The sequence below is a fragment of the Talpa occidentalis genome, unplaced genomic scaffold (assembly GCF_014898055.3).
Source record: "Talpa occidentalis isolate TD23 unplaced genomic scaffold, MPIMG_talOcc4v2.1 talOcc4.2, whole genome shotgun sequence".
NCBI lineage: Eukaryota > Metazoa > Chordata > Mammalia > Eulipotyphla > Talpidae > Talpa > Talpa occidentalis.
In genome coordinates this window covers 143,784,572-143,799,539 of record NW_023602073.1, presented here as the reverse complement: position 1 = coordinate 143,799,539, position 14,968 = coordinate 143,784,572, and the positions used below count along the sequence as shown (strand labels likewise).

General features: G+C 47.7%; 1 protein-coding gene across 1 annotated transcript in view; it reads left to right on the top strand.

Moving 5' to 3' along the window:
* The first annotated feature begins 704 nt into the window (after window positions 1-704).
* Window positions 705-14,968, top strand: part of ARID1B (AT-rich interaction domain 1B) — a 362,313-nt gene continuing 348,049 nt past the window's right edge. Inside the window, 2 exon segments of the mRNA XM_037520620.2 lie at window positions 705-1,274; window positions 1,277-2,326. Of these exon segments, the coding sequence (XP_037376517.2) occupies window positions 705-1,274; window positions 1,277-2,326 (1,620 nt within the window).

The following is a 14,968-nucleotide window of genomic DNA, read 5'->3' as shown; positions in this document are numbered from 1 at the left end:
CCGGAGCGAGGCGCGGGGGAAGCGCAGCCCGCGGGCGCCCCACGCCGCCGCCGCCGCGCCCCGGGCGCCTCCGGGCGCTGCGGCCCGAACCCCGGGCCCCGGGCCGGGGGCGGCGGGGGCGCGAGGCTGCGCCGGGGCGGCGGCGCGGGGCCCGGGCCGAGTCCAGTCCGCGTTTTGCGAGTGCGCGCGAGGCCCGAGAAGTGGATAATAGTGGCCCGGCTCGCCCGGCTCCCGCCCGGCTGGGCCCTAGAGGCGCCGGCAGAGGGTCTTCCCCGGATCCGGGTCCGAGCGGGAAGGAGCCAAAGTTTCCTCGGCCCCCGCGCCGCAAACTTCCCGCGCGCGCTCTGCGGCCGCCGCGCGCCGGGGCCGGCGGCGAGCAGGGGCCGCGGCCCGTCGGGGCGCCTGGATGCGCCCGGGAGGGGCGGCCGACTAGAAAGTGGGGCCGCGCGGCGCCCCCCGCCCCCCGCCCGGCCGGCCACGCCGCGGCGATCATGGCCGCGCGGGCAGCAGCGGCGGCGCGGGCGGGCAGCGGCGAGCGGCGGGCGCCCCCCGGCCCGCGGCCGGCGCCCGGGGCCCGGGACCTGGAGGCGGGCGCGCGCGGCGCGGCGGCGGCGGCGGCCCCGGGACCCCGGCCGGGGGGCGGCGGCGACGGCGGCCCGCACCCCGCGCCCCCCCGCCCCCGGCGCCCCAGCCGCGAGCCGAGCATGGCCCACAGCGCGAGCGCCGCGGCCGCCGCCGCCGGCACCCCCGGCGCCCCGAGCGGCGGCTCCGAGGCGGCCCTCGAGGAGGGTGCAAGCGCCGCCGCGCTGTCCTCCTCCGCCTCCGCCTCCTCCTCCTCCGCGGCGGCGGCGGCGGCGGCGCCCTCTTCCTCCGCGGCGGGCCCGGGCTCGGCCATGGAGACGGGGCTGCTCCCCGGCCACAAGCTGAAAGCCGCTGGCGAGGCCCCCGCCGCGCCGCCCCAGCAGCAGCAGCAGCAGCAGCAGCAGCAGCAGCAGCAGCAGCAGCAGCAGCAGCAGCAGCTCCACCATGCCCACCACCTCCACCACCACCACCACCACCACCACCACCATGCCCACCACCTCCACCGCCAGCACGCGCTGCAGCAGCAGCTAAGCCAGTTCCAGCAGCAGCAGCAGCAGCAGCAGCAGCAGCAACATCCCGTCTCCGGCGGCGGCAGCCTGGGCGGCGCGGGCGGCGGCGCCGCGCAGCCGGGTCCCGACATGGAGCCGCCGCAACATGGAGGCGCCAAGGACGGCGGCGCGGGCGGCGCGGCCGCCGACCCCCGGGCCCGCCGCTGCTGAGCCCGGCGCGCGAGGAGGACGCCGCGCCGCCCAAGATGGGGGAGCCGGCGGGCGGCCGCTTCGAGCACCCGGGCCTGGGCGCCCTGGGCGCGCCGCCGCCGCCCGCGTCCGTGTCCGCGCCCGTGTCCGCGCCCGCGCCCGGGGGCGGCGGCGGCCCGGCGGCCGTCGCGGAGTTTAATAATTACTACGGCGGCGCGGCCCCGGCCGGCGGCGGCCCCAGCGGCCGCGCCGGGCCTTGCTTTGATCAACATGGCGGACAACAAAGCCCCGGGATGGGGGTGATGCACTCCGCCGCGGCCGCCGCCGGGGCCCCCGGCAGCATGGACCCCCTGCAGAACTCCCACGAGGGGTACCCCGGCGGCCAGTACAACCACTACCCGGGCTACGGCCGGCCCGGCGCGGGCGGCGGCGGCGGCGGCGGCGGCGGCGGCGGCGGAGGCGGCGGCAGCGGAGGAGGAGGAGGAGGAGGAGGAGGAGGAGGAGGAGGAGGAGCAGGCGCGGGAGCTGTGGCGGCGGCGGCCGCGGCAGCAGCAGGAGGCGGCGGCGGCGGCGGCGGCGGCTATGGGGGCTCGTCCGCGGGGTACGGGGCGCTGAGCTCCCCCCGGCAGCAGGGCGGCGGCATGATGATGGGCCCCGGGGGCGGCGGGGCCGCCAGCCTCAGCAAGGCGAGCGGCGGCGCGGCCGCGGGGGGCTTCCAGCGCTTCGCCGGGCAGAACCAGCACCCGTCGGGGGCCACGCCGACCCTGAACCAGCTGCTCACGGCGCCCAGCCCCATGATGCGCGGCTACGGCGGCGGCTACCCCGACTACAGCGGCCCGGGCGCGCCGCCGCCGGCGCAGCCCCAGCCCCAGCCCCCGGCGGCGGGCGCGGCGGCGGGCGGCCCGGCGGCGGCCGCGGGCTTGGGCTTGGGCAAGGACCTGGGCGCCCCGTACGCCGCGGCCGGCCCGGCCTGGGCGGCCGCGCAACAAAGGAGCCACCCGGCGATGAGCCCCGGCACCCCCGGCCCGGCGCTGGGCCGCTCGCAGGTAACCCCGCGCCCGGGCCTGCTTCCGCCGGCGGCCTGCGCGCGCCCCACTTTCTTTCTTTCCGCGTACTTTTGCCGCGTCTCGGCGGGGGGAGCGGGCGGCGGCCCCCGCCCCGCGGCGCCCCGCGCCCCCCGCGGCCGAGCGCGCGGCCGGGCCGGGCCGGGAGGGGGTCGCCGCGGGCCTCGGGCCGCCGCGGGCCGCGCGCTCGGACGCGGGGCTGGGCGGACCCGCGGGCGGCGGGGCTGGGGCGGGCGCGGGGCTTTTGTGGGGGCGCCGGCGCCCCGGGCCGGGCGGAGGGGACGCGGGGCCCCCGGCCGCGGCGGGCGCCGGCGACGAGCCCAAGTGCGGGCAGAGCCGGGAACTTTGTCCCCCCGCCGCGCCCCGCGCCCGCGCCCGCACGGCGCGGCCGCGGCCAGGCTCGCTTTGTGCCGCCCGAGCCGCGGCCCGCGCCGGCCCCGGCCCCGGCGGGCTCGGCGGGCGAGCGGGAGGGACGCCGGGCCCGCCGCCGCGCCGGGGAGGCCGAGCGCGCGGAAACGCGGCGGCCGGCGGGGACGCCCCCCGGGGCTCGGGCGGCTCGGGCAGGAGTCACCTTCAGCAGGGCGGCCGCGGCGGGCGGGCACGTCCCGGCTCCCTGGAACTTATTTTGCTCAGAGTTTAGGCTTAGATGTTATTCAGCGAATCCGGGAAGACAGCAGACCGCTGAAATGGATCTTTGGGGACGGGATTTATTTGAATTTTCCTTGATTTGCTGCCACCCAGGCCCCACCGCGTTTGTGGGAAGTGTCCTGCACGCTGGCGCGCTCTCGCTCGCAGGCTGAGCCTAAAGACTGACTTGATCTCCTTTGCAAGGTTTGGAATTTGAATTGTGGAGGTAAACTGGCTGTAATAGTCTCCAGACAGCTGCCTCTGAGTTGACATCTAATCTGCCATCTGATTGGCTCCCCTCTCACCATTGGGCATTTAGCACTGCTGATGTAAATAGAAGTGCTGAGCAGTACAGTCACAGAAATTCTTGCCACAAATAATAACTGAGCTCTATTACAAGCAGATGTAAGGTTGAATGTTATTTAAAGCTTAAATTGTGGTGGATCATAGCTGCTAATAAGAGGATTAAATCCATAAAAACCGTTATGCCGAGGTCCAGGATTGGGCGTTTACAAAATTCAGATCTTTGACAATGGTAATGTGGACATGACATCTCATGGACTTTAATTGTAGGGTGAGGATGTGGCAATCGAAAAATAATTAAGCCAAGAATTTTACCGATTTCTGGGTTTGCAAAGCTTTCATAAGAATACTCTTTACAGATTACACTACGTAAAAAATTGGAATTATGACCTCACATCGTGTCGTATAAAATGGAAAGTCATGGTATTAAAAATTTCAAGATTCTGATATGCATTCACATCCTGATGTGGTATTTAATAAGCTTTATAGCAGGATGAAAGCTCTGTTTCTACTCATCTGTGCTTCAACAATTCTGTTTCAAGATGTTTGTGGATGAGGTATTTTAGTTGGAATTGACATATTTAAAAAGCGAAGTGAGGAAACGATATACTAATTTTTGCAGCCACTTAGTTACAAGGGAGAAATGGATATTCTTGTGATATACTGAAAATTATTTTCTGTTTGCTTCTGATTTGGAAAATACAGAGCTGCCTCAAGAATTGTTTCTTTCTTTTTTTTTTTTTTTTTTTCCTTTTCCCCTCTCCAGATTATTTTGTTAGATTAGGTAATATGCGTCTTACTTGAATTGCTTACAGAAGAAATTAGTGAAACTGTATTATATACAAGTTGTGCTGGGTTTGTTTCTTCTGAATAAGTTGTGTTTTTTTTTTTTTTCCTCCCACAGGCATCTTAATGCTATGAAAGTTTAAAAAATTCTAATCCATTTAAAGGGAGTAAAAGTAGTTGAAATAGAGATTTTTACTCAGCACTTTTATTTTAGGAAGGGTTATTTTAATAATAATGTCTCTTAAGAGTACAGGCTTACTAGAGTGAAGGAAGGACTAAATTTAATAGATAATCATGTGAATCCAGGCTGAGGATGTGAGCGTCCACTGCTTTTAAAACGTCAGTAAGTGGAGTTGTACTTTTAATAGTGTATTTTCCTATTCTTGATAGCAGACATGCAATTTCAGTTTTTATTTTTGACTCGCATGAGTAAAAATGTTATAGCGAAATCCTGTGTAAATAAACCCACGTAATTAATTTTAAAAAGATTTGCTTTGTCAGCTGCCTTTTAAAGGAACAGATTAAAATTCACATCTCTGACTAGAAACCAGTGATAATCCAGGCAGATGGAGGTCTGTGTTACTTTAGAGTATTATTTCTTAATGGCACCAATCATTTTAAGCATTTTGTTTTCTTGGAATGAGAGTGAATCCATTATGTCTTCAGTGTGACCCGTGGGAATAGCTTTCTGATTTTTGAGGGGGGAAGAATAATGAAGGGCGTATGACCTAGATCCACAGCTTTCCTGTAGATCCCTTTAACGTATAACGTGTAGAATGTGTCCTTCCTGCGTGCGCGCCCGCGTGCACACACACACACACACACACACACACACTTCTATTTGTAAGTGAAGAATTATTTGTTATGGTGATTATACAAAGAAACTGTCATTTGCTCAAAATACTAAATTATTAGCTAATGCTACAGGTTATTAAATGCTATTAAATCACATGAAAGGATGAATTTTTCTTGTGGCTTTTAACCCGTTTAGTTTCATTTTTGATTTTAGGAAATGGTTTGTTTTGGATGGCAAGTATTTTTTTTTTGTGACTTGGAACAAAACATACACATATATTGTAGGGGAAGCATCTTTTAAAAAAGCGAAAAAAGCCATTTTAAGATAGTTTGTCACTGGAGTTTTGTGAGATTAAGTGCAGATAAAGCAGTCTCAGTAGAAATTCTGAGTTCTCCTAAAACAACCAAGATTTCATAGTGTCCACATTTGTCCCTTAATGCTATTTTACTTTGGTTTTGTGGAATACAATACAATGTTACTAAAAAAAAAAAAAAAAGAAAGCCTATTTACCATGAAAAGAAAAGTGATTAGCTGATTTACAAAGCAGGAAGTTACAGACTGGTGCCTGATTACCTTAACATTTGTATATGTTAGAGCCTCACTTCTCTCCCCAGGGGATTCACATTCCTCCTCCTCCTCCTCCTCCCCCCCCCCCAAGGAAATCTTACTGGATCTGAGATTTTAAATCTGGTAAAGCCATTTTTGTGGCCTAGATGTGTGTATTTGACGAGGTATGGCTGGCAGGCTGGCTGGCTCTGTCCTCAGAAAAGGTGGGGTCAGTGACGGTGGTTCATAGAAAGGGCCTCTCATTTAAAAGAAAACAACACATAGCAAAAATGTCTGCCGTGTTCTGTTTTCCTGGGTTATCTGGGACAAAATTATGCAGTTAATGCATCTGTGTCTTTGATCCATATTTATGGGAAAAGGAACTCATAATTCACGTGTCACTTTCATTTTGCTCTGCGTGTAGATTTGTAAATTTAAAGTCGAAAGTTTGCAAGATCTGTTGTGTTCCTTAAAAAGATTTTCCTGATTTCTGTGTGCTTGCTTTTTTTGACGATTTGTTTTTTTTAACGGCAGCTACTCCTTAAGACAGCTATTACTTAAATTTACCTGTATATTAACACTAAATTGATAAGTATAGTCAAGGGAACAACAGGATCTTACTGTGGGTCTGTCATGAGAGACTTTAATCCATTTTTTTCCCTTTGGTTTTGTTTTTGTCTATATTTAGGAATGAATTTTTGGCAGGGCTTTTTATACTTGTTCCATTTCCCCAGCATCATAATCTACCAGAAGTATTAGCAGTGCCGCGGACATGGAGCTGAGCCAGCACACACTGGTACCTAGTACTCTCTGAATAGGGTGTTCCTTCATTAGCATCCAGAGAGTTACATCTTCACTCCCATAAAAATAGCATTCATTTTGGCTTGAAACTGACTTTAAAAATGTAAGACAGTGTACTGGACAACATTAATATAAACTCATCTGATAGTTTTATTACACACAGACACATTATAAAGAAAACAGGTGTCATGGAATGGGGTTGAGTTTTCAGTTCTATTTTTTATTAATGGGCTTTATTATGATTTGGGGCAGGTATATAAAAAAAGACTTATGTAATCGGAATTTACTAATCCTCTAGGATAAATACCAATGTGATAGGCAGACCGAAAATGTGATCATTTCTTAATTTAACCCTGTCCTTTCCGAGGAAGACTGGTTTAATTTTAAAATTTCTCGGGGATCTGTGAAATTTGGTATTTATTTTGAAGACTGATTTGGAGCTGTAAATTTTGGATGTAATTGCATAGGAAACTACTAAGGTTTTGCTCAGTGTCCCAAATCTGAACTAGACTGACACTGCTCCGTTAATAGGTCTGTGTCCTTTGATCCATATTTGTGGAAAAGGCACTCATTTCACTTGTCACTTTCATTTTGCTCTGTGTGTAGATTTATAAATTTGAAGTGGATAGTTTGAAAGATATGTTGTTACTTAAAACAGCAGATTTTTGGAGACTCAAATGAATATTAATAAATACAGATTCCATTAAAAATTTTTTTTTGTGATATTTAGATTTTCAAAATGGGTATCAGGGAGGGGTGACATCCACCTCTAGGCCTTTTTGGAACTGGGTAATTTTCAGAGGTGTCCTTCCTTCATCAGATTTGCACAGCTTCTCTGTGGATATGTAAAGCAGCACCGCGTGCTCGTGTGTATGCATGCTTGCGGCTGAGGAATCCCAAGTCCTGGTTCCCTGGGGTGGCAGAAGTTCCAGGCAAAACTGCTCATCCACCGAGAATATATTTATGTGTCATGAATGTAGAGCTGTTATACAATATTGCTTTTTCTAGTTTGGAGGCTATTTATACAAGACTAAGTGGCCCTTTTTGGTTTAATTAGGTGATTGAGTGAATTAATTTTGATCTAAAAACTTGCTATATTTAGTGACTTTTTCTCTTAGAAATTTGATGAGAGGAAATGCTTTGGGGATCTTATCTGAGTGTCATTAAATATCCACTTATTTTGCCTTGTGCTAACCTCTGAGTGAGTGGCATTGTTGACAGACACATAAATACTTTTAATAATTCATGTGATTGGGTGAGTGAACTTATCAAAGTAAAATATGTTTCCATAGTAAGTTTTCAGCAGGCATATTCTATTTTAAAGTATTTCACTTGGAGTCATTTAAAGGGAACCATTTGCTTAGATGTCCTTATTTGAATAGTATACAGTAGGCAGTTTTCAAACCCACTTCTGAATGGCTCGGTGCTGAAAATGTTACAAGTCTGCTGGGTTTGACAGATGAACTAAGGATGAAATTAATTTGTTTTTGAAAATATTTATTGCTGGGAAAGACACTTTAGCCCTAAAATCTCAAGCCTATCTGATTTACCAGTAGACACTCTTACTTTAGGTAGATGGCAGCAGATTCTGGAAAGAATCTGTCCTAGGCTGATAGTCCTTTTCAGTAGAAGTGTATTTGACATCAGCTCACCATGATGGGGGGGGGAGGGGTGGTTGTTAAGGTCTTAGTGTCTCATTTGCACCTTGATGAAACTTCAAAACCAGAAAAGAAGTCATTCCTTATTAGGTGATTCTGGAAGGGAAGCCGTTTTTGATAACTTTCAGCAGAAAATCCTAGCTACTGTTTGTTTATTTTTTTTCTGTGGGATGCTAAACAACTTCTGCGTATATACATGTGCGTATATATGCGTTACCATTAGTTGTCATAAAATATATATGACATCATTTTATTTATTTATTTATTTATTTTAAAAAAAGATTATTTATACAAGCACTGGGTACAGTCAGAAGCATGGGAGGGTGAGAGAATTCACCAGAGCCAGAGCGGGGAACAGAACAGGCAGACGGATGAAGTACACTGCTGAGAGGAGCAGTGGGCGGCAGGAGAGGTCTGCGCGCCATGTGGGACCCTCCGGTGCTACAGAGGCTGCAGGAAGCTTCGCAACCCAGCACTCAACCGCTGCGCCACCGGGGAGGCCCTATAACATCATTTTAACCATTTTAACCAGCATGCTTCTAAGTATAGAGTCAGCGACATTAGTATACATTGTTATGCAACTATCAACCCATTCACTCCCCAAACATTTTAATTTTCCCAAATTGAAATAAAATGCATACTCTCTTTTTTTATGTCATACTTTAAAATTGTTAAATTATTAATGTGTTTTGTGGGCAAAGTAACCTTACTTTTATAACTGTTAATCTGGGTACTTAGTGCTTTCTTGTAAATTCTGCACCTGTGCCATAGGGTCGCCAAATGGTGTTTTTATTTGTTCCCGATTTTAATTTGAAGTAATCGTCCCAAATTTTGACTATTTGCAAATGTGTCTTGTGCAGATTAGTTGTTTCACTCTCAGCAAGTCATCAAAAGTTAAAGAGCAGCTTTCGGGAGCCTTTCTGCTTAAAGATTTGGAATAGTTGGAGAAAAACCCGGGACTTTGTTGTATGGAAATGAACTTTTTTCCCTTACATGATCAGTTCCCCTTATTTCTCCTACTTTTTCAACAATTTAGCCTCTTTTAAAAATTACTGGCTTTATTCTGTTAGTGAAAATAAATTGCAGTTTCTGTTATGCTGTTCTCCCCCCGCCCCCGCCCCTCCCTACAGACCAGTGCAAACAATCAATCCAGGTGTTTCCCTGGTTCCTTTTTCATAGTGTTCTGTCCTCCAGGTTTGTGCCTCCTTTGTCATGTTTTTAATTTGCAGTCCTCTGCAACGCTACAGAAATTCTTCGTATGTGAAAAAATTCCTAAATTAAGCAGACTGCCTTTTTAAAATTTAGAGGCGGCTGCAAAGGGATACTTCTTAGATTCTGGTTAGTCTCATGAATGGCTTTTTGTACATGAGATCCTGGAATTGTATTCCAGCTGCTATTTTTTGTTGATATGCAGTCACATCTTTATACCATCAGTTCTGTACTTTTACACCCGATTCCACGGAGGGCACAGAAAAATGAATCGTTTTAAACGCTTGTGCTAGGGAAAAAAAAAATGTTTCTTAAGGTGGAAACATTATGCTGGGAGGTGTATGTTAAATAAATTCCTGCTTCAGGCCACCAATTGGCAAATACTTATGGAGCACCCGTTTTCTTAATCAGCTGGTGCCAGACACAGCGGGTAGCCAGGCCTGGGGCTGCTGCCCCCACTGCCAGGTCAAGCTCCTTCCCACTCTACCTGTGCAGGGCGTTTCTAGCTTCATGGACTTAGTCAGAACTGGCTCATTTACACGGAGTGCAAGTAGCAACCGTGTGGGTCAGCAGTCCGTCGGCCTGCTTTTTTGGATGGGAGAGTGGATTTTGGCCAAACAATTCCTTGTAGATTGTGGTGATGTAGCTGATGTGAGCTGGTGACTCTCATTTCTCCCAATCAATTACTGGCTTCATGCCAGAGCAGAATATAGATCCGCTAGGGAGAATAATAACGCAAAGAAGGAAAATATACTCATTTTGAAATTTATATAGAATGGTCCTTTTTATTTTTTCTCAGTTTTCTACATTACATAGGCTCTTGGAGGAAAAGTTAAAAAACAGTCTGCTCAGATTTAGGAAGATACTTAGATTGCTGGAGTATTTTTGGTAACTGTTTAGATAATGTATGCTAGATGAGGAGTAAATTCAGCTACTGCTTCTGGGTCCTGAAATAAACCTTTCAGAAAGCGAGGCATTGATGATTAGTGGAGGCTGTTCTGGAATCCTTAGTATCTACTGCTTCCTTTTGTGATGAGCATTTTAGAAGTTAAACCCCTTACCGTAAGTTAAACCCCTTACCATATTTCATAGCCTTATTTTGAAATGATTGGGGATTTTACATTTTGTTTACAGCTTGACATCTAATTTCTAAAATTTTAAGAGGCAAATTGTAAGATTCAGTGACCTTATATTCACACGTATCAAGTGATAAACCCTTTTTAATATCCTTAAAATTTTCTGCTTCAAGTTGGTATTCTTTATAATAAATTCCCTTTGCCCAATGAATTATAAATGACCTGGAAAATAAAAATGTAAAACACTGCTACTGCTGAGCAAGTGTCTTTCTGAAGAAGCAGATGTATTTCTGAGGGAGCTGGGAGGTTTGTAGTGCATTAGCTTATTTCTGTGATTATGAGGATTCATGAAGAAGTGAGAATCTAGTCTGAGGCCTCCTGATGGGATGGGAAGACGGTGGGCTTGCACCTGGCCAGACCCTGATTCGTTGGTGGACCTCAGCATCCCTATTCTCTGAGATGGGCTGGAGCTCAGTTGCCTTATTCGGAATGCTGCCTGCCGGGTGGGGTTATCCCTGAGGGCTTGGCTGTGAATCTGTGGCCTCTGTATGAGAAACCTCTTCTTTCCCCACCTGCCTTGTCATGGGTGTACTGAAGGGTGCCTCGCTTCTTATTCTCTGCCCTGTCCTGCCTACTTTGGGGTGTGATGGGGCCAGATCCTGCCTCTAGTTGATGACCCTCAACCCTCCCAGATTTAAAATCCTGAGTTGCCTTGAATTTAAAAAACCACCACCACCACCACCACAAAAAACAGTGAATGCGTAATCAGCTCTGCACCACTGAACAGCTTATTAAACTCCACTAGATCCCAGACATGTTTGGTGAATTATAAATTCACTGAGACATGTGCACACACACAGATTTGTGAATTCTGTTGTAATTTCTCTCACAAAATGTAGTTTTGAACTGAGTGGGATTCTTACAGTTATATGGATTGGTTTTGGTTTAACAATACAGCCCAGGTAGACCATGTCTGGATCCAAGCCACTCCCCGTTCAGTCATCTTTTCTTAATATTAGTTCCTTCTTTCTGCCCTCGGGCCTAGAATCATTCCTGTCTTACACCTCCAAGACCTTTCCACTCTTCTCACCGGCAAAAAGAACTTTTTATTTTTTTTAGGGGAAGTACTTTTTTGGCAAAGAAACTAGGTTTTGAGGTTTGGGGTGGGATTTTGGTCTCATTAGTTCAGTAACTTTCTTCTTCAATGAATCATTTCAACATCATTGACTGTATAACTCAGATTTGGTCCTTAGTGAGATTATAATTTATTGCATACCTTGGAGATTTAGGGCTGCTCTCCAACAGTCAACATAGCGAATGTCAAAACTCAGCATGCCAAAGACATGCTTCTAATATGTGGAGAACATTGTTGTTGTTTTTTAATACTGAGGTTTATAAAAGTATCAGGGACAAAATTTAATTCTATTATGAATAAATACTTGGTGTTACTTGGTGCTTAAGATGCAAAGAGTAAATATAGCATCCGATCCATAATTTCCCCTGGTGAATTATCATAGACTCCTGGTGTTTTACAAAGTGGAAATTAAAATGAATGACTGCATTATTCTCCTGCAGCTCTATGCAGAGAGACTATGTCCCTTAAAGAGCATCATCTAAGAAATATTTGAAGAGTAGTTGATCCTGTATGGGTCCACATGCAACATTTCCTGACCAGCGTCTTACATGTTTGCAGGAACTCTGTCCCTTCAGTGTCTCGCTGTCTTGGGTAGAAGGTCAGCGCCTTGTAGCTTGCTCTTAGGTGCTGTGACAGCAGTGAGAACGTGATCGTAGTTTGGATTTTGTTTTGGGGATCATGCGTTTTTTCCTGATAAAGAAATGACTCTTGCATTGCTGCATGAAGGATTTAATACTGGGTTCATTTAATTTCACCGTGGTGCATAGTCAGTTTGGGGACTAGAGGTTGGTGTCTTTGTGGAGAGCCTGGCCTGGTGTTGGATGATGGGACCTTTGGTGGTCAGGGCCTAGACCTCAAGGAACTGATGTGTCCAGCTCAACAGGACAAGTGCATGGTCTGCATGATGCAGTTAGGTGGTTTGGGTGGGAGAACTTCTGATGTTTGATGCAGAGGTGGGGGTGGGTTGGGGGCTGGCGTAGGAAGGTCCATTGCAGTAAATCAGGTCTAATCTGTGAAGGCTTGGTTGGTGAGCAGACATTAACCAAAGGGCAAGAGCCAAGGGTGTAAGGGTTAGAGAACGCCAGAAGGTATTGCCTTTTTTATGGCCTTTACTACCTGTGTGACCTCAGGCCAGTTACTCCACCTCTCTGAGGTTTGACGTTCCCTCATATATGAAGAGATGGGAAAGGCTACTTAGCCCATGGAACTTGTGAGAAATAGGTTTTGGAAAGTACTGGTAGACTGCCTGGCAAGGAGAGGGGCTTTTTAATATAACAACAAAGGGTTTTTACTTTCTCATGGACAAGGCATTAGAATGAGTTAGATGTGATTCTGTATTAGTTAATTTAGCAAGTTAATTTAACAACTTATTTGTCTTTCCTTCCAGAACAAATAGGTTAATATTTGAGGCTTATTTCTAATCCAGACAGTTTCATTTTTTTATTGCCTGATGTGTCTTTGCCTTGCCAAGTGTTCAGGAGAGTAAGTTACGGAGCGGTCGATCATGTTTCTAAAATGTCTACTAGTTTTCCTGTTTTTTTTTTTTTTTTTTACAGTCATATTTTTTTAACTGGTAAGGAAATAAATAAATAAATAAATAAATAAATAAATAAATAAATCCAGAAGAGCAATAAATTAAAACATTTGATTTCGCCACCATCATTAAATGCTTAGTGACCATGCTAGGACCCCGTCCTGGATAACAAGGTAGCCGGTGCGGATCCTTAATGGCAAACCTTTCGCTGCTCATTCTCCAGCAGAGAGGCATGTCTTTAGGGTACTGAGTGAATATCGGGGACTCAAAAAATAAGGCAGATTTGGGGAGAGTCGTCTTTTACTTATTACTCCATTTAACTAGAAATGTGGCTTGAATAACTTTAGCCTCATAGGCAATCACATTTGAGGTGGAAGAAATTGGTGGGTGGTGGGCAGAAAACTCTCGGTCTGCTGAAGTGAATCTTTTGCTTCTTGCTAGTTTTCTGCATGTAATAAACAAATAGTTTATAATTGTTAACAGTTGGAAAATTAGATTGGAAAGGTTGTCATCACGATTGTCATGATTTTGCTGGGGTTGAAAATCTCCCCTCCTCCTCCTTACTGCCAACTCCCTTTAATTTCACCTGGACGGGAGAGGTGGCATTCTGGAAGGCAGGCCCAGAAGGTTGCTCTGTGCATGTCAACCCCCGCCCCTTGCTTGTGGCAGGAGCGCCCTTCCTCCCCTGTGGTGGCCTTTCTCAGCAGTTGAGCACTTCAAAGCCGGGGTGTTTTATTTTTATTCTACAATTAATTAGTGAAGATAGGACGTGAAAAGCAATTTTATGTTTTGTCTTTTATTGAGCATTAAGTTTCTGTGATTTTCCATATGGCTGTGTTATTAATGAGAAGAGAGAAGAGTGGGTAGAGAAGATGAGTTTTATTTAAGATAGTTCTGTTTGGATAACTGAAAGGAATATAGGCTTCTTCAGTCTAAATGCTCTTTCCTGGCCTGAGTCGTTTCATGGTTCATTGAAAAACTAATGTAAAGAAGTTGTGATCGGTTCTGAATATACGTGAGCCAGCTGTTGTCAGGATGCTGAGGTTTTATATTTTGTGCTTTTAGACATTTCGTATGAACACATTTTATGAAGAGGGAGGGGTACTGGCCAGGCTGAATGGGAAAAGCTGAAATCTGGATTTGATTTGCATATGGTATTTTTTAGGGGCTCTCAAAGTTTCACACATGAAATAAACTAGGTAGTGTGTATGGTATCACATGATCAAAATATTTTTCCCCTTGCTGCTGCCAGGAGCTATCTATTGCTCTTCAACAATCTTACTTGTTGGGCATCATGCCAAGATGTTTAAGCCAACCCCTTACGTGAGCCCTTCCATTCTTAACCTCTCTGACTGAAGTGCTGTGACCTTCACATATGTAGATTAGCCATGTGCTCTGTGAATTGAAACTTGCTGCCTCAGGAAGAAAGGGTTTTTCTTTTTATTCCACTGGGAATTTGACAGCCATTCATCCCTGACCTGGGCAGAGGTAATGCCAGGAAATTGGATTCCAATGGAACGTGGACAGATAACCCAGGAGGCAGGCAAGCTTTCTACCTCCTTGAGGATGCAGATATTCCCTACTGTGGGTCAGGCGCTGATGTGAATGAGCCAAAAAGCAAGAGAGAGAGGAAGAGACAGAAAATGCGGGCCTTTTGAGGCAGTGTCCTTTTAAGGCGAGCCATTGTCATTTTGAATTTATTTTGACACTTCCTTTCTCACCTAAATTCTGAAATTTGTTTGAATGTTGTTTTATTTCTTAATAGTTTTTGAGAATTAAATAATCTTAATGTTGTGGGCCAGCACGAGCTTAAATACATTCAATTTCGATGAGTTTTCAAAAGTAGACGTCGCTAAAAAGTTTGAGAGATGGACATGTGACCTGCCTTGGAAGAAGCAGCCTGCTGCTTTGTCTCCGTGCTACCAAATTTTGAAGTTAATTGGTACTTACGGAGATAGCTTTACTTACGTGTCAGTTTTGAGTTGGGTAAAGATGATTGAAAATAATAATATTGAAGACTTGGGATTTTATTAGACAAAACTAGTTTTGAAGCTGTTTATCTTTGCTTTGTTAGTAAACATTCTTGAACTTAAAGTAAAATCCAGCATAAATAACAGTCATGACGCCTGATTAGCCTGCTACGGCAGCATGTT